Below are 18,083 nucleotides of genomic sequence, written 5' to 3' on the forward strand. Positions count from 1 at the left end.
TTAGCCTCATTTCCAAGAAGCATGGAAGACATTTGTGTGCCAGCACTAAGGCTTTTCGGATTACTGTATGCGTCAATGTAGGGTCATCCATTTTCCATTTGGTCAATGGAGTTTGTGGATGATCATATTCTAGTAGTGTGTGGATAAATCTATATATTATTTTGCTATTTTGCTTGGTAATCCCCCTAGGTAGAGAGGTATTCCACTTGTGATCTGGTAAGTATGCTAGTATAGCCCTTACAGAACTTCTAACTTTTGGAAGGCAGACAGTACCATGTTTGTGAATTTGATTCATAATTCTATTAGTATGTATATCCATTTTCCGCACTGTTGATTAATTGTTTTACTGAGTTGACGCCTTCTGAATACCAATTATGAAATCTAAGAATGGGAACAGCCATTTTGGAAATTTGGATTTTAAGTGAGCGTTTGGTACGGGAATACATAAGGAGATATATAGCTAATTTCTATTATTTTGGTTCTGAGTTTGGTTCTGAGTTTGCCATCCAATGAGAAGAAAAACCTTCCCCACCCCTACCTGCAGGGGCGTAACTATAGAGGGTGCAGGGGATGCGGTTGCACCCGGGCCCAGGAGCCTTAGGGGGCCCATAAGGCCTCTCTTCTCCATATAGGGAGCCCAGTACTATGAATAAAGCATTATAGTTGGGGGCCCTGTTACAGGGTTTGCATTGGGGCCCAGGAGCTTCAAGTTATGCCTCTGCCTACCTGTATTCGTGTTGTGATGGAACACCAGTATCTATATATTAGAATTAACCGCCATCCTTCCATATTACCAAGATATATAGCAACCAATTATTATAAAGCTTGAAGAAAATGATATCTGCTTCATCATCCTATGGACTTTTTGTTTACTGCACACATGTGGTTCACCAGAAAAAATCTAATATAAATCCTTCACCTTACATAAGTCCCCAAGTGTCCACCGCTGCTAAATCCTTGTGACAGAAAATGCAGAAACGCATATAAAATTCAGCTTATGGTGTATTTCTGTCATGGGCATGTGAGTTCCTGTAAGGCCACCACCCTATATTCTATCAGGATCTTTTATGCTTTTTTTAGAACCTCGTTGTCTTTTATGTTTTTGCTGCTGAAAGATTTGCAGTTTAGAAGAAACCTAGAAATTTGTCTTGTGTGCGACCTTCAGATCGAGGCTTCCACGACCCATCCGGGAACGTTTTAGGCAATCACCTCCTTACAGTAAAGAGTTTTTCAACCAAGTCTCCTACGCTATAAATTGAATTGCTCAGCACTTCAACCACCTTCTGACAAATTTGTAGCTAGATGCCCCCATTCCAAAAAAGTAAAAACAAGCAGAGAAATAGAAAGGGCAAATTGCTAACAAAGAAATCAAAAATAAGCTTGCAAAAATTCTAAACGGAACCAACCGTGTTCTAGGTATGATGTTGTCATGGGTGATTTTGGTGGCACACAGTACACGGGCGTTGCAGGTAATACAACATACAAAGACAGAGGGTGGAGGTTTTTTGTTTTTTTTTGTGAGGGGGTTGAGTTTTTCCGCAGTGTATGTTGATTGCGTAGCATGAGTCGGCAGGCCGTGAGACAAACAAAAAAGGAAAGTAAATAAAGAACACGAACACCGAGAGATGTACAAACACAAACCAAAAAAGATGAATCAAATTAAACAGAGCTTAAGACAAATAAATCGAGATCATGTTGATTTGATTTCTGTGATTTCAAGTGAAAAATATAGCTTTTATTTCCAAAACCATATTTTGAAATCAGTTTACACTGAGTATAAAGAATCACAAGTTACTAATTAGGCATTCCTGCAGAAGAAGGTGAGGTTAGTAGATCAAGGGGCTCCAATCACAACTATTTTGGATTGAAATATATTGTTTTTGAAGAAAATCTGTTTAAAAGGGTATTCAGAGACTGGACATTTTTTTTTCAAGTTTTCACCCATCCATTGGATAGGGGAAAACTGATAGATGTGTGGGGATCCGATCACTGGGATCCCCACTGATCCTGAGAACAGGGTTACAGTCTTCCCTGCCCTCCTTGCTGCAGCCGCTACAGTGAGGAGGAGATTGAATGGAGCAGCGGTCGTGCATATACACTGCCGCTTCATTCATTTTCAATGGGACTACCACAGTTAGCCAAGTACAAAGCACTCGGCTATTTCTGTCAGCCCCATCGAAATGAATGGAGTGGCGGCCATGCATACCTTGTCAACACTGCATTCAATGACATCACTGTTGGTGAGAGAAGCCAACTGGAAATGAGGCGGTATGAGGACATGGGGCTCCCTTGTTCTCACGATTGGTAGGGGTCCCAGCATTTGGACCTCACCACTAATCTATCAGTTTTCACCCATCCAGTGGATGGGTGAAAACTGAAAAAACATCCATTCTCCAGTATACCCATTCAATAACTCAAATAGGAACCTGCATAACCTGATTATGACAAAGTGTAACTCTAGTCAAAAAAAGTTTTTTCAAAGCTTCAAGCACAGGGCAGATCCTGTATGAAGGAGCACAGAGTTCCTGCAGATCCAAACTACAGAGCCATAACTGATGCTTCTACAGGAAAGTGCCTCCATAATATGGCATCTGATTGACTATGCCACTGTTACTTTTCAGTTGGAATATACATGAAATAGCTCTGAATTCCTCCATATGAAATCAGATGCATGTGAAGGTACAGAAAGGACCTACAGAGTGCTATAAGGGTTATATGGTGACTCTAAGAACTTGGAGGATGCACATAGTCATAATATAATTGTGTGCATGAGTCCTTACCCAATTGTGGTTCCTCAGTGGTTCCCCAGCCCTCTATAAACCATGACAACTGCATTAATGTGTACTAGAGGAAAAATATACAGTATAGGGCAGACTGCAACACCACTCCATGGAGACTTCTAAATTGTCATTTCACACGGAAAGGAGTTCCCATCCTTGACAAAAGACTGATTTAGACAACGATTATCGCTCGAAATTTGCTCAAAAGCCGTTGTTTAACCCTTTGCAATCCGATGGGGAACAAATTGGCGCTATACAAATAAAGATTATTATTATTATTAATAATCCAATTTCGGATTCAGGGTTTCCTAGGGGTTTTTCTCTTTCTGCCATTATACAATGGCGCCGTCTGCTGGTTAGAGCCAGTACTGTAGTATGGGACATGCTGGAGAGGCCCCCGACAACAGAGCGGCCAGTAATATACAATAAGAATACCCTGCCGGACATCTTCTGATATCGGAGCTGTACAGCCTTCAATCAGAATGTCTGAAGACGTCAGACAGTGGATTGGAAAGCGTTCAGCGATAATCGCTGAGTCCATCTTGCGCCCATTGTGCAGTTTTTGGTTAAAGATTCGCTCATCGTTGTCTTTCAGGCCACTTAAAATCCATCGTTCGGCCGTTTGCTTTTCGTGTGGTCAAAATGACATTCGTTCAGCCGTCCAGCGATTTGAGGGGAGTTTTCAATGCAAACACTACACAACGATAACAAAACGACTGAAAAGCCCAACGTTTTCCAACGATTTTCGTTAGATTAAAAACGTCCGTCTTTAAAAGCAAAACCATCGCTTACTATTATCGTTATAACGAATTTGAGCGACAATCGGTGTCTAAATAGGGCTTAAGCCCTGCCTCCTTATACAGAAGATGGAGGACACAAGCAGGAGATTAACCCTTTGTGTTCTCTGCAGGATTATGAAAATTAAGGACTGCTTGTTTCAGGACAATGCTCAAAATCCTACATTATGAAAAACAGCAAAGGCAAAAGTATCTGCTTTTTATAACTTCATTTCTCTGTTTAGTGTTCCCTTATGGTGTTTCTTCTCTGTGCGTCCCAGGAGCTCTTGTGTTGTCTCTGCTTCTCTTCCTTACTATCTTGTATCTGGCTATAAGACCACTGGCTGCAGCAGGAGCCTCTCCCCCCTCTGCCTGATCATTCATTTCTATGTTTAGTGTTCCCTTATGGTGTTTCTTCTCTGTGCGTCCCAGGAGCTCTTGTGTTGTCTCTGCTTCTCTTCCTTACTATCGTGTATCTGGCTATAAGACCACTGGCTGCAGCCGGAGCCTCTCCCCCCTCTGCCTGATCATTCATTTCTATGTTTAGTGTTCCCTTATGGTGTTTCTTCTCTGTGCGTCCCAGGAGCTCTTGTGTTGTCTCTGCTTCTCTTCCTTACTATCTTGTATCTGGCTATAAGACCACTGGCTGCAGCAGGAGCCTCTCCCCCCTCTGCCTGATCATTCATTTCTATGTTTAGTGTTCCCTTATGGTGTTTCTTCTCTGTGCGTCCCAGGAGCTCTGCTATGTTGTCTCTGCTTCTCTTCCTTACTATCTTGTATCTGGCTATAAGACCACTGGCTGCAGCCGGAGCCTCTCCCCCCTCTGCCTGATCATTCATTTCTCTGTTTAGTGTTCCTCTGAAGTTGTTCCGTAGCCCCACCTGTACAAAAAACACCCTCTGCATGTTACCAGAGGAAAATGTGCTGAAACAGAAGATAGGGCAGACCAAAATACCACTCTGCACCCTCCTAAATTGTCGTGCCTAACACAAAAGCAGTCAGGAGAACTGTTACGATCTTTACATTTTTTTGCCTAGAGTTACATTTAGTGTCATACCAGAATATAACCTTTGCTATAAAATTAAAGGAATTGTACCAAAATTGACATTTATCTAACCATAGATCTGATCTGAACTGTTTTACAGTAGTTCTATCCTCACTGCCTGATAGTTGTGGGAAGTGACATAAACAGGGGAATTGGTACAGATCCTGCAATTTACACAAATTTGCAGCTTTATGTCACAATAATGTTTAATCCTAGGATTCTTTTTTCTTTGTAAAGTAATACAGTTAGAAGAAATGCCGTGGATTAGAATTTATCGGATTGTCTATTTCATTTGTCTTGAAAAGGATAAAATTGACAATTTCAGATTTTCTCAGTAATCTCAGCCACAGTTTTTGTAAATGAGATGAATTTAGAATTGCCTTATCACAGATTGACTCTTCCATTTTTCCCTCTAAGTATTTATCTTTCTAATTAGTACGCTGTGAATTAGGAAGAACATGAAAGAAAACAAAAGGGATTTTGCATGTGTCCACGCTGGAAAGTGATATCACTCCACATTATCTTTGGTTTTTTTCATTATTTTCTTTACACTTTAGCGTTTTGTGTCCCACGGGACTGTTCATTGAGGAAAGAGAGACTTCAGGGGGAAATCTGGAGTGAATACAGTTTCCTGGAATACATGGCGTTTTTGATGGAGATGCAAGACACAGCCCTTAGTAGTTGCATTGCGACCTACAATGCAATTTATTAGGCAATTAGTAATCGTGAAGAGGAAAAACAGCAATGTTAGAAACAATTCCATTTGTCTCAAGCAATCAAACCTGCCTAAAATAACTTGATGTAAAATGTTAAACCCCGGTCTGTTTCTAGAGTCGTAACTTTGTAATATAATAAACATAAATGAGTTGTATTCTGTTGCAACCGATCACAGATGTGCTTTCATAAAAAGTTAATTTATCAAAATACGTCCTATTATTCGGTCAGTTTTATAATATGGGCACACATACTCCGCTGATGACAAGGATTATATGTTTGGAGTGAACCATGTCTGCATTTTTCAGCGTCACCTGTGTGCCTGTTTCTTCTTAAAAATAGGTAAGGATATGAGCAAAAGGTGGAGTGGATAAGTCTGTTTTACCCTTAGAAAGAAAAATACAATCTGTACTCTTACCAGGTAAAGATTAACCCTTTGCAATCCAATTTTGGATTCAGGGTTTTCCTAGGGGGCTTTCTCTTTCTGCCATTATACAATGGCGCCATCTGGTGGCTAGAGCCAGTACTGCAGTATGGGACATGCTGGAGAAGCTCCAGACAACAGAGCTGTACAGCCTTCAATCAGAATGTCTTTAGACGCCAGACAGCGGATTGGAAAGGGTTAATGCTGCGTTTAGACAGAACGATTATCGATCAATAAATCGTTCAAAATAGCGGAAGTGAACAGTTCAGTCTAAACGTGAGCCAACGACTTAACGACGAACAAGAATTCTTCGCTTCCTGTTCGTCATTCAGTTTCTGCAGGCACAAAAATCATTGTTGGCTCGTTCGCTTATTGTTGGGTTTAAACAGCGATCATTCAGTCTCTACATTCGCTTATAGAGCGACTGAATGATTCTGAACGAGCCAACAATGCATTTGACTGTCTAAACAGGCTGCACAAATGCAAATGAGCTAGAAGGGACGTCACTTGCTTGTTCGCTCATTCAAAGGAGAATGCGCTCGCCTAAAAGTAACCTAAGGCCGACTTCACACGGGCAGATTTGCGTGTGCAAAATTTGCGGGCGGAATACATAGAGAATTGAACCCATTGATTTCAATGGGTTCATTCACATTTTTCTATTTTGCGAGCAGCTTATAACCCTCTCCCTATTGAGTACGCATGCACACTCTCTGTATAAGAGGGTCAGAAGGAATAGCTGTTGGCCGAATCAGAGTTCAGTTGAGCTATCTAAGGTGTTTGGCCACCTTAAGGGTCCTCTTACACAGCACTGCAACATGCACGGACATTGCACAGCTTCAAATAGAGTACCTAGGGTTAAGTATTATGGTGCCCCAGGCACTCCGGGGTGCTTCCATAAGATCTTGTAGGAGGTATTCTCGCTGCTACTGGAGAATAACTTAGTAATATAAGTTAGGGTCTGTCTATTATTTTTCTCATAGACTCTGTATGATTAAACCTCAGTGTACCTTCGTGTATATGGGAAGTACACTATGGCCCGTGACATGAGGCCCAAGGCAATTGTTGTTAAAGGGGTTCTCCAGGTCTGTCAATTTGATGATCTATCCTTAGGGTAGGCTATCAATATCAGATCAGTGGATTAACCAACTCTTCGCACTTCCAAGCACCCCCGCAGATCAACTGATTGAAGGGGACACAGCTTTCCTGCAAGCACTTCAACTGGACTGAGTTGCTTGGAGTTGTAGTACCTAAACTAGAAATTATGAGTTTCTGGGAATAAACTATTGGTGTTTACTCATCATCATTTTCTGAATGTGTCCACAGAATGGCCTCCTCCATTGTGCGTAGGTGATGTACTTATCTGAAGACCATAAATCATAATAGATGCATTTCATAGTAAGTCATACAGAGTATGTGTTACATGAGTAGATTCTGGATGAGCAGGACAGATCTTGAGTCCTGAGTTTGTATCTCTTTGATGGTAAAGTCCACTTACCGCTATCTCCGTTACTAAAATATCAGTAATACTTCCCAAGACTGTGACGAAGTCAAAGACATTCCAAGCGTCCCGTAAATAGTTCTGTGTGAAAAATAGAAGATTATTTTAGGTGACTGCACATTAAAAGAAGTTTTTCCATTGCATGAAGTGATGGCATATCGATAAGGGAGTTTGACCTTTAAAAGCCCCCATTGACCCTACAAACGAAGGGGGTGCAGGTCTGGTGTAGTACTGCAGTAAATGAAGGGGGTGCAGTACTGCAGTAAATGAAGGGGGTGCAGTACTGCAGTAAATGAAGGGGGTGTAGTACTGCAGTAAATGAAGGGGGTGCAGTACTGCAGTAAATGAAGGGGGTGCAGTACTGGTGTAGGGAGTTGTCAGTGAGGAAGACGCAGGTTGCTGCGGAGATTCCACCACGGTCTCCAGTCCGTAGGACCAGATATTCCAGTCCCACATCCAATTGGGGGGAAACCAGTTCCTCTACCAGGGAGTAACACTTGGTGAAAAACTACTGAGCATTCAAAGGGAATCTTGAGAGAATAGACTGCCAACTCTGACCCGTGCTGCCAAGGTGCTGAGGACTATCATGCTGGTGAGATACCTGTATTACCATTTAAACTCTTCTTTAAAAAGTGAACGCAGCTGACTGAACTTGTTGAAGATGTGGTTGGGCCCCATAACTACCCCCTTGTAAGTCTCCTTATGTGGAATCCTTGTAATAGTGCTTTTGCTTAGGCTCACCTGCTGCTGTATCTTTGTTCTCTGGGCTATCGCCGAGAGCTCCATGCGGGATACGAGGTGAATGAATGCTATCAGGTGGTATCCCACTGAGAACGCAGCGTGCGGCGCTGATAAAGCTCATTGCTGACTTTCAGCTTGCTCAAAGTCAACGATGAACAAATAGTGCACGATGGCCGCCCATTGACGATTATCGCTCAAAAGATGGCTTTTGAGCGAACTATGAGCGATAATCGCTGTGTCTAAATGGGCCTTAACTCTAACTTTATTGTGCCTGAGTTATGGAAGAGCCTATAAGGCTGGCCATACAAATTAAATAGCTGTCGGCCAAACACATGTCTCCCAACTCCTATCCTCCCCCACACATATACAGGCACCTTTGGCTCAGCAAGAGAGAAGTAAGGCACTGCCAGACACCTCTTTTGGCAGCGTATCTTCCCAAAAACAAAAAGATCAGCCCATTCTATATCTGATGGAAGAGAGTCAGAAGGCACACATGCACAAATCGGTGGGTTCGGCCAATATACATCTAATCTCTATGGCGGATTTAACGCTAGGGCTAAACGCCAACTTTTGCCAAATTGTGCCTCCAAAAATGGCTGTACAGCCTTGCAACCTCACATTCACACTGAAGTGAATGGGGTTGTAGAGTGACTTTTCTGAGAATTGATATTGCGTAATGCATGTCATTGTGTAGCCCTACTCTAAGACTTGTTGGATCAAAAACTGAAATGCAATCCTATGCACACAGCCGCGATTTGTCCGCGTGAAAACTTGCGCAGAAACATCACTAGTGAGGCGCCGGCTGGGCGGCAGCCGGTACATAGAAGAGCTGGGAGAAGCGGAAGGTGAGCCGCAGTGGTCACTGCAGGGGCACGGGTCGATCCTGCTGCGAGAATCCTTGCAGCGGGATCCGACTCGGCCATCTGCAGGTGGCCTATAGTTAGCATGGGTATGTCTACAGAGCAGATACAATGTAGATGAGCTCAAAATTTCTGCAGTACAACACACAACCTGAGATTCCTCAGTTTGCTCCGACTTAGAAGTACAACCCCCTATATAGAACATGCCCTCGTCCACTTAAAGGGGTTGAATTTTTTTTTTGAGAAATGCTTGCAAATGTAAAACAATAAAACAAACACTACTGACCTGGTCTTTACCCAAGCGTTCCAGGCTTGCAGCTCCTGCGGTGCTCCGGGCCTTTGTCTTACACATAGCTACCACCTTACCCCTGTAGCTATTAAGAGGCAGCAGTGGTCACATGTCATACTTCTGGCATCTGAGCGGTGATGTCAGGAGTAAGACACATGACCACTGTGGCCACTGACTGGTTGCAGCAGTCAGGTGATAGCTGTTTGAAAACAAAGACATTGCGATGGGGAAGAACAAGTGAGTTGAGCTTCTTCCATTGTTTTACAACATTTGCAGCCATTTGGAAAAAATATCAAGAGTTGAATAAACCCTTTAAATGGCATCATAATTTTTGCTGTTATCATAGACACATCATCAGTAAGACCTAACAAGCTATCTGTGAATCGTTCCATAAGGAGACCCTTGTGGCAACTCTTTGACTACTAATGATCTGGTCTTCTACTGGACCCTTGAGGACCATTATTATGACTGTTTCTATGACTGATGCTTTGGTTGGCCAGACCAATCTGACCCTGGTCAGGATGAGCAAGCATGGCAGAAAATGCCAGTCATCAGATGCAGTCATTTATTTTTGTGGATAATTATCTAATGTCTTGGGTCCGCTTTAGATTCTAATTAGTACGACAATGTCATCACACAAGACAGTTAGGCAGTGTTGTATGGGGAAAGTTTTTGGATTAAAAAAAAAAAATAAGGACAATATAGCAACATAACCATAGATGCATCTACAAATAGCTTTATTCTTCTAGACACGTTCTTACCAGAACACCAAATGCCACAATCTTCAAAATACACTCCAGGGAGAACATTGATGTGAAGATGATATTCAAGCATTTTAGCATCTCTTCATAAGTGTCAGATGCTCCATAGAACTAGTAGAAAACAAGACATAAAATGATTTCAACGCTTAGATCATCTTTGTCCAGCTTGTCAAAGCCCTCCCACTATGAACTTCAGATTACGGGCTTTGGTCCAAGTATTGTTACTGGTTATGTCACATGTAAAGCCGTAGTTATAAGAACGTCTTACCTTCATCATGAGGACGATGGTGTTCAAAGCAATCATTACCATAATGAAATACTCAAACGGAGGAGAAACCACAAATCGCCACATCTTGTACTGAAATGACTGCCGATTTTGTGGCATATATCGTGTTAGGGGCTTGGCGCTGATGACAAAGTCTATGCAGGCCCTCTGTGGGAGTTAAAAAACAAAGAAAATAGAATGGGCAATTTAGGAAAGAAGGCACAACCTCCGAGGACAATCATTTCTTAAGGTTACTAAAGTATAAAAAAGATTACAACTACACAATATTAAAGCAGTTATCCCACAAAAGCAAGTTATCCCCTATCCACCATACAGGGTATTAACTTGCTGATCGTGGGATTCCGGTAAATGGGATCGATCCCCAGTAATCTTGAGAACGAGGTATTGGTGTAAGGGGTGAAAATTAAAGTTGTTTTTTTTCCCATTCGTTTCTTTAAATGTAAGACAGCAGTGAGCGTTCTGAGAGCCCAGGACAGGAAAAAGGCCCCACGCCATTTTAGGTGGCGCAGTAGAGTAATGACTAAGACACGGAGTGTTGAAGAGAGCTCCCACGCATCAGCATGAAAGGCAAGACAAGTGGTTGCAGAGCCAAAAGTGTCACTGCCAAGAGACCAAGAAAGATTGAGAAAGGGAGTTCTGGTGCCGCAGTCTGGAGAGCAATATGGTCTGTCCCTCATTGGTCCCGACAGAGTTCTTGCCACTCCAGTTGTATTTGTTCAGAGTATTGGAATGTGTTACTGGTAGTTAATGAAATTCTTGCAGCAATATGTGGAGTAGAAAGGAGGGATTGTCAATATCCCATCTGGCCCAGCACTAGCCCTGCAGCCGAGAGTTTTTCTACAGCCATGCAAGCCCAGAGGGTATGGTGATCTGGCCAGCTTCAGCGACCCAAAAGGCAGGACCTGTTTCACAGCTGGAGGGAAACAAAGATGATTTGGCTCTCACAACAAGCTCTGTAAGGCTAGAACCAGCTTCAATGGTAAGCCAAAATGGTCAAACCCCTCCTAGGCCTCTTTAGAGCGAAGTCTGTGATAAGGTCAACTCTGCTTCACCAGCACATCCTGAAATGTGGGTAGTGGCGGTCGCACATGTGCAGCGTCACTCCTTTAATTTCAATGGGAGCTCTTAAACTCAATTATCTCCGGTGATCCCATTAAGAATAATGGAGCAGCAGTTCCCATGTGCTTATGCCTCTGCCCACATTTCAGTATGTGCCGGAGCCCCATTCTCAGGATCGGTGGGGTTTCTAATGGTCGGACCCCCACTGATCAGCAAGCTATAACTTGTTTTCATGGAATAAACCATTTGAGTGGTTTCCCTTTTCTAGGCAATCCCGTAATTCTAAGCATCATCATTGGTAAGTCCAGGACTCACGCAGACGGCTTTTCCTGGCAGAAGTTTAAACATGACAGCAGGAAAGCAGGCGGTTTAGATGTTTAGCCATCCATATGCCAGCAGAGGCTTTCAACATTGTATGGTTGTTTATGCAACCGCATCTTCTACTCTCTCTCCTTCACTGCTAGTGGGAGACGTCGCTGGCACCATCATTAGAGGTACTCATTAACCTCTTCACTACCGCCCAATATTAAGTTTACATCGGGAGGTTGTATGAAGTCCACTCCATACCCGGCGGCTGTCAGCTGTTTCTGACAGCCGCCAGTAACTGCTGTGATCAGATTAGCACTGATCGCGCCAGCTAACTGTTTGGACACTGCGGTCAAAGCTGGCTACGCATTTAAACAGTCAGTGGGAGGGGGAACGCCTCCTCGACACAACCATGCTACGCGATCGATGGGCTAGCATAGCAGCCTGGAGTCTACTGAATGTTCTCAAGGCTGCAAGCATAGATGCCTTTTAAGCGCTGTCTTGATTGGACACGTCAAAAATCACTATACGCTTCAAATATTGCAGTATATAGTACAAACAGTCAAAAGATCGCAAATTGACGTTTCCTGGAGGACTAACTAAAAATGCAAAAAAAGATTTAATAAAATTTTAACAGTAAAAAATATATATATTAAAAGTACCAAAAAAAAAAAAAGTTTGCCCATTTCTCCCATAAAAAATCTGAACAGTTTAAAATATCACATTTGGTATTGTTGGGTACATAAAAGTCGAAACTAGTAAAATATCCAAACATTTATCCCGCACAGTGAAGGCCGTACAAAAGAAAACGTACGGAATGTCAAAACTGCGGGGTTTTTGTTATCCTGGCTACAAAAAAATCTGAATAAAAAAGTGATCAAATAGATGTGTGCTCTCCAGAATGGTACCAATAAACATCAGAAAAAATGGAAAAAGTCATGTGTCTCAAAATATGGCGACAAAAAGCAGTACTGACTGCAGAACACATTCAACTTACTTTTTTAAAATAAAGAAACATAAAAACTATATACATCTGTCGTCATCGCCATCAGACCCACAGAACACAGTTTACATGGCGTTATTACTGTGCTGTAAACAACCCCCCCCCCATTAGATAATTGCATTTCTCCTCGCATAAAAATTATGCCAAGTTTTTTGCACATTATGTCGGTCGTTAGAAAATACAACTCATCCCGCAAAAACTGCGCCCTCGCAGAGCCCCAATTGGCAAAAAAATAAAAAGGTTCCGTGTATCAGAATGTGGCCAAAGAAAGCAGTTTTTATTCAAGAAAAAAATGTATTTACTTATAAAAAAAAAAATACATATGTATAAGTTTGGTATCAGCGTAATGACCCATAGAACAATGTTAGGTAGAGATGAGCGAGTATACTCGCTAAGGCACATTACTCAAGCGAGTAGTGCCTTAGCCGAGTATCTCCCCGCTCGTCTCTAAGGATTCGGCTGCCGGCGCCGGTGACAGGTGAGTTGCAGCGGGGAGCGGGGGGGGGGGGGGGGGGGGGGGGGAGAGGGAGAGAGGGAGAGAGAGATCTCCCCTCTGTTCCTCCCCACCCTCCGCCGGCCCCCGAATCTTTAGAGACGAGCGGGAAGATACTCGGCTAAGGCACTACTCGCTTGAGTAATGTGCCTTAGCGAGTATACTCACTCATCTCTAGTAATAGGTCATGTTTACTGCAAAGACTAACCCCCCACAGAAATTGTGCAATTGCATTTTTTACATTTCTCCCCGCTTAAGCAGTTTTAAAAGTTTTTTTTTTACACATTACGTGGTATATTAATTGGTACCATTATCAAGCGCTCATACGGCTCTGTCAAAATTAAAAAGTTATGGCTCTTGGAAGGCAGGGAGAAAACAAAACGAAAACAAACGAAAACAAAAAAATGAAGCAGTCCTGAAGGGGTTAAGCAGATTCCTCTGGTTACTGTTTCTTTTTTTTCAGCAACTGTCTGCCTTGCCGAATATGGTTGGACCTACCACTATTATGTTCCCATACTCTAACAAAGCATATGGCAAGGGGCTGTCCATATTATACAATTGTTTTTAAAGTCTATGAGTCGAGTCAATAAAGATGACGGCATCAATAACGTCCAACCTGAACATGTTTGATTTAATGGAATGCAATTACATTAGGAAGAGGATTAGACCCCATTTACACTGACAGATAATCGCTCAAAAGTCGCTCAAACGATAGTTTGAGTGACAGTTTTGAGCGATCATCTTTGCATAGTCTATAGTAGCTAAGTAGCTACTTAAGAGCTATGCAGGCGGAGTGGAACACTGCCGCTATTGCTCAGCGAACAATACAGCTGTTTTGAATAAGCAAACAGCTGTATTGTTCTCCGCAATTACAGCTTGCGTCCCACTGTGAACTACCAGCGGGATGCGAGCTGAAAGAATCTTATCAGCGCTGCCGACTGTGATAGCAGCCTGCACTGCTAATAAGAGTTCATCGCTCAATTCAAGAAAACACGGAAACTGCACGATGTCCGTGCATTTAGACCCAACGATTCTCGCTTAAAAGACGGCTAAGTGAATTTTGAGCGAAAATCGTTAGGTCTAAATGGGCCTTTACATTGGAAGTTCTGGCACCTCTCTTCTCCCATTCCCAACCTGTTCTTACCTCATTCTTCTCCAGACTGCACTCTGACATGACCTTATCACCTTGCTCTTGGAACGTGATGATAATCAAAGCTACAAAGATGTTTACAAAGAAGAAAGGAAAGACCACAAAATAGACCACATAAAAGATGGACATCTCCATTCGGAATCCGGGTGTTGGACCTTGATCCTCGTAAGTGGCATCCACAGAGTGTTTGAGGACACTGAAAAGCAAGAAGACCTCTTTATGTTTAGGCTTGTTGACTTACTTGGTTGTTCTTATTGCTCTCTTTTCCTCCTTATCTTCCCGTATACTTAAAATGTTGACCCATTAAACCTATTGTCATATGTTTGGCGCCCCCTCACTATACTGGACCTCCTATTCTCTGGCCATGATCCACACTCCTGTCATTCTTTTACTCTAGATCCTTTGCAATTTCAACCATTTGTCATCTCTTCTTGCCCTCCACTGTTCTCTGTCTTTTTTTGTCAATTGTCTTTTTATTGAAAATGTTGAGATGAAATTGAACATCGCAACTGTGTTTGGTGAGTAACGGTACCATAACGTCTCTTTGACCACTTTTATAAAAGTGACGATACACCTTAGATAACTGTAGGCCGAATGCTTGTTGGGCTGACAGCTATCCCTCCCAACTCCTATACATGTGCATGTTTGACTTGGCCAAGTCAAAGGTTTTTCTCTGGCTGTGGCTTATCTGCAGTGAGAATAAACTCGGTTCCTCATATCTGCTGTTGGAGAAGAGTAGGAACACCTACATACATATTAGGTGATTGGCTGGTCTTACCAAGATCGGTGCATTTGCCAAATGATTGTGCAATGTCTATGGTCACCTGTAGTCTAACACAGACATAGAAAGGACATAGACATAAGACCCATTTCCAGTCTCTAGAATACTCACTTGGGCCACCCTTCACCAGTGGAGACAGTAAAAAGAGTCAAAAGCGCCCAGAGTACATTATCATAGTGGAATTCATACTTCTTCCATTGCCTGGCTTGAGCGCGCACATCGTCATTTTCATAGTTCAAGTATTCTCCCCTGAACAACAATAAAAGTCGTAAGTACATTGAGTCGACTACAATTCATGAGGGTGCATCCTCAGGGCAGCCAACATATACCTGCAGTCTTTTTCTAGATCTTTTGACTCATCTGTACAGTAGAAAAACTTGCCCTTGAAGAGTTGAACAGCGATGACGGCGAAGATGAACATAAACAGCATATACACGATGAGGATGTTCAATACGTTCTTCAGGGAGTTTACCACACAGTCAAACACAGCCTGGCAAAAGGAGAATATTGGTAATGCCAAAATGCTACTTTAAGAAACAGAAAGAAGTGGGAACGTTATATTGTTAACCTTAGTATCAGATCCAGTTAGGCCTCCTTCACACTGGCAAGAAAATCACACGCTTTTCTCGCGATGCGAGAGTGAGTAAGAACTCCTGATTATGAAACTAATGATTTTCAATGGCTTCATTCTCATTTCCAATGTTTTCACTCCTTTGATGGTGTGTGAAAAAAGATAAATCGCAACATCTCCTTTCTTTTTGCGACTTCGCCCATTGCTTTCAACAGGGCCATTGAAAGCAATGGGAGGACATCGGGATTCTCTGCTGCGGCTGTGACAGCTGCAGCAGGGGGTTCCCTTAGCCGCGCAGAGATGCGAGGCTGTCACATCCAGAGGTTTCCAAATGTTTTCAATAGGGTCGGTAGCAGCAGCGCTGGCCCAACAGAATAAGGTGGGAGAACATCGAGATCTCCTGTCGCAGCTGTGATAGTCGCGGCAGGGATGAAGGGAACCCCCGCTGGGATGCGAGTCTGTCTCCATGTGAAAATGCCTCACATCCAGGGGTGAGTTACAGCTCGATATCGCTCTCGCCAGTGTGCGAGGGCCCCTACGGTCGCTTTGAAACAACCGTAGTACTCCCAAGTGTGAGGTCTCTACTATGCCCACAACACTCCCACTTTACTGGATGAAGCTTAGTTCATCATCAAACCCCTTGTGATATTACAGACTTCATGATTAGAATAAATTGCTGACATACTACCTCTTATCCCCATTTTCCATCAACTCATGTAAAAGTTGGCTATACACATTAAGGTGGCTTTACAAGGACTGTTAGTCGTCTGAGTAAATCGCTCAAGAGAGCTACTATGGGTGACTGTCATTTCATGTAAACATGGGACCTGACAGGGCAAGTGAGTAAGAGTCACCTAAAAACCAGGCGACTATTGGCCCCTGGTAACAGGCAGTCATTCATCTATGAACAACTACATCTTTTCTCTAAATAGAGGTAAGGGGTCGGCCGGAGCAGATCTCGGGCACAGGAAAGCACAGAAGCGATAACTGTTGGGGTAACTGTCAAGCACTTAAGCACCCGTCGTCCCACGTAAAGCCACCCTGAGATAGAAGTATATTGATGGTTGAACAACCATGGAACGGACGATTGTCTGAGGAATGATTGCTCGCCAATGCAGCTGTTTTGTTCCATATTGGCGGTTAAACTAGTGGTTGTTCCAACTGGTCATACATGGTCAATGACACCAGGTGAGGGAGAAATGATCTTACTTGAAACGTTCTTTCGAAAATTCATAAAATATAGATATTTAGTAAGTCCAAAATATCCTAATTATCAGACAAACAGTTCACAGGTTGCTGACTACTTTCCAACAAGAATGGTTGGGTAAAGCAATCACTCATTGCTAATTTTCACTTTACGACCAATCATTTTTGGTCATCCTTTTCCATCCACTTTAGTTTAATGTGTGTGAGGAGCTTATGTAAAACTATTACAGCAGTTGGATAGCTATCAGCAATGGGGGCCGTATCATCAGGCAATCTTTGATGGTACTTTCTGACGCCAATCACAAAGCAAATCTTTCTATGGCTTTATTTCCGTGACACGAATGGTGGAGAGATTCTGCAAGCTACTAGCAAAATTCAAAAGATAGAAGCTGATTGGTTGCTATGGGTTAAAAAGTTCACAATAGTTCTATAACATGGCTATAGATCAAATGATAAAAAACATGATGCAAAAGACAAATTCAACCTTTAACTTGGGCAGCCTCTTGATGGTCTTCAGCGGACGCAGAACACGAAGGACTCGAAGGGATTTGATTGTGTTCAGATCTTTTCCTTTGTTCCCTCTACAGAGCACAAACACAGAGGAACAGTCAGCATACAAAAGACACAACGGGCCCCAAAACGAGTGACATCCCGAAGGAGCTGCATTCCTTGTTCTCTTCTCTTGAAGAGATCTGCTTCGGTTCATGAATGAATTATGCATCAGGGTTGTCTTTTTTTTTGCCAACCATCATTACTTATAATACAGAGAACCATGATATAAAACTAGAGGATAGAAGATCTACATTGTCCACATTGTTGTATTCTTCATAACATAATGGGATCCTGAATGGTTTCATCATTGAGTCAAAATTGAAATTCCATCCATAGACATAAATTGAATAATTACCTTGAGGAAAGAGTGACAACCAAGTGTGGATTCCCAGAGAAAAGGCAAATACTCTCCAGTGCTCCAATCCCTAAATAATGAACGTCTTGAGCTTCACAGCCTGGTAAACTACCATCATCAATCCAAAAAGACAAAAAATTCTGCCCCGTGTACCAAGGCAGTATTATTAATAACCAAAATCTGCCCAGTTCCAATAGTAGTTGAGAGTTGGGCTGTGGGTCAGAGAAATCAGATGAAAAAACATCAGACACATGGATGCCTACTGCATGCTCTCCGATGTCCATAAAGTCCAACACATTGCAAGGGGCTGTTGTTGGACTGGCCAGGTGAGCGCTGGGATCTGGGCTCAGAAGCTATTTGAAGTCAGAGAGGGGGTGTAATGCGCTGTGGAGTGACACATCAAAACCCAGGAGGACACTGTGAAGTCCATTGG

The 18,083-nt window shown here is 42.7% G+C and overlaps 1 protein-coding gene across 1 annotated transcript in view; it reads right to left on the minus strand.

Annotated features, from left to right (window-relative positions):
* Positions 1 to 18,083, minus strand: part of CACNA1B (calcium voltage-gated channel subunit alpha1 B) — a 362,074-nt gene that overhangs the window by 45,650 nt on the left and 298,341 nt on the right. Inside the window, exons 26-33 of the mRNA XM_066580423.1 lie at positions 17,228 to 17,324; positions 15,296 to 15,456; positions 15,078 to 15,215; positions 14,180 to 14,381; positions 10,157 to 10,321; positions 9,889 to 9,999; positions 7,235 to 7,318; positions 1,407 to 1,412 (exon numbers count right to left, since the gene is read on the minus strand). Of these exons, the coding sequence (XP_066436520.1) occupies positions 1,407 to 1,412; positions 7,235 to 7,318; positions 9,889 to 9,999; positions 10,157 to 10,321; positions 14,180 to 14,381; positions 15,078 to 15,215; positions 15,296 to 15,456; positions 17,228 to 17,324 (964 nt within the window). The remainder of the gene's footprint in view (positions 1 to 1,406; positions 1,413 to 7,234; positions 7,319 to 9,888; positions 10,000 to 10,156; positions 10,322 to 14,179; positions 14,382 to 15,077; positions 15,216 to 15,295; positions 15,457 to 17,227; positions 17,325 to 18,083) is intronic.

The sequence above is a fragment of the Eleutherodactylus coqui genome, chromosome 10 (assembly GCF_035609145.1).
Source record: "Eleutherodactylus coqui strain aEleCoq1 chromosome 10, aEleCoq1.hap1, whole genome shotgun sequence".
Classification (NCBI taxonomy): domain Eukaryota; kingdom Metazoa; phylum Chordata; class Amphibia; order Anura; family Eleutherodactylidae; genus Eleutherodactylus; species Eleutherodactylus coqui.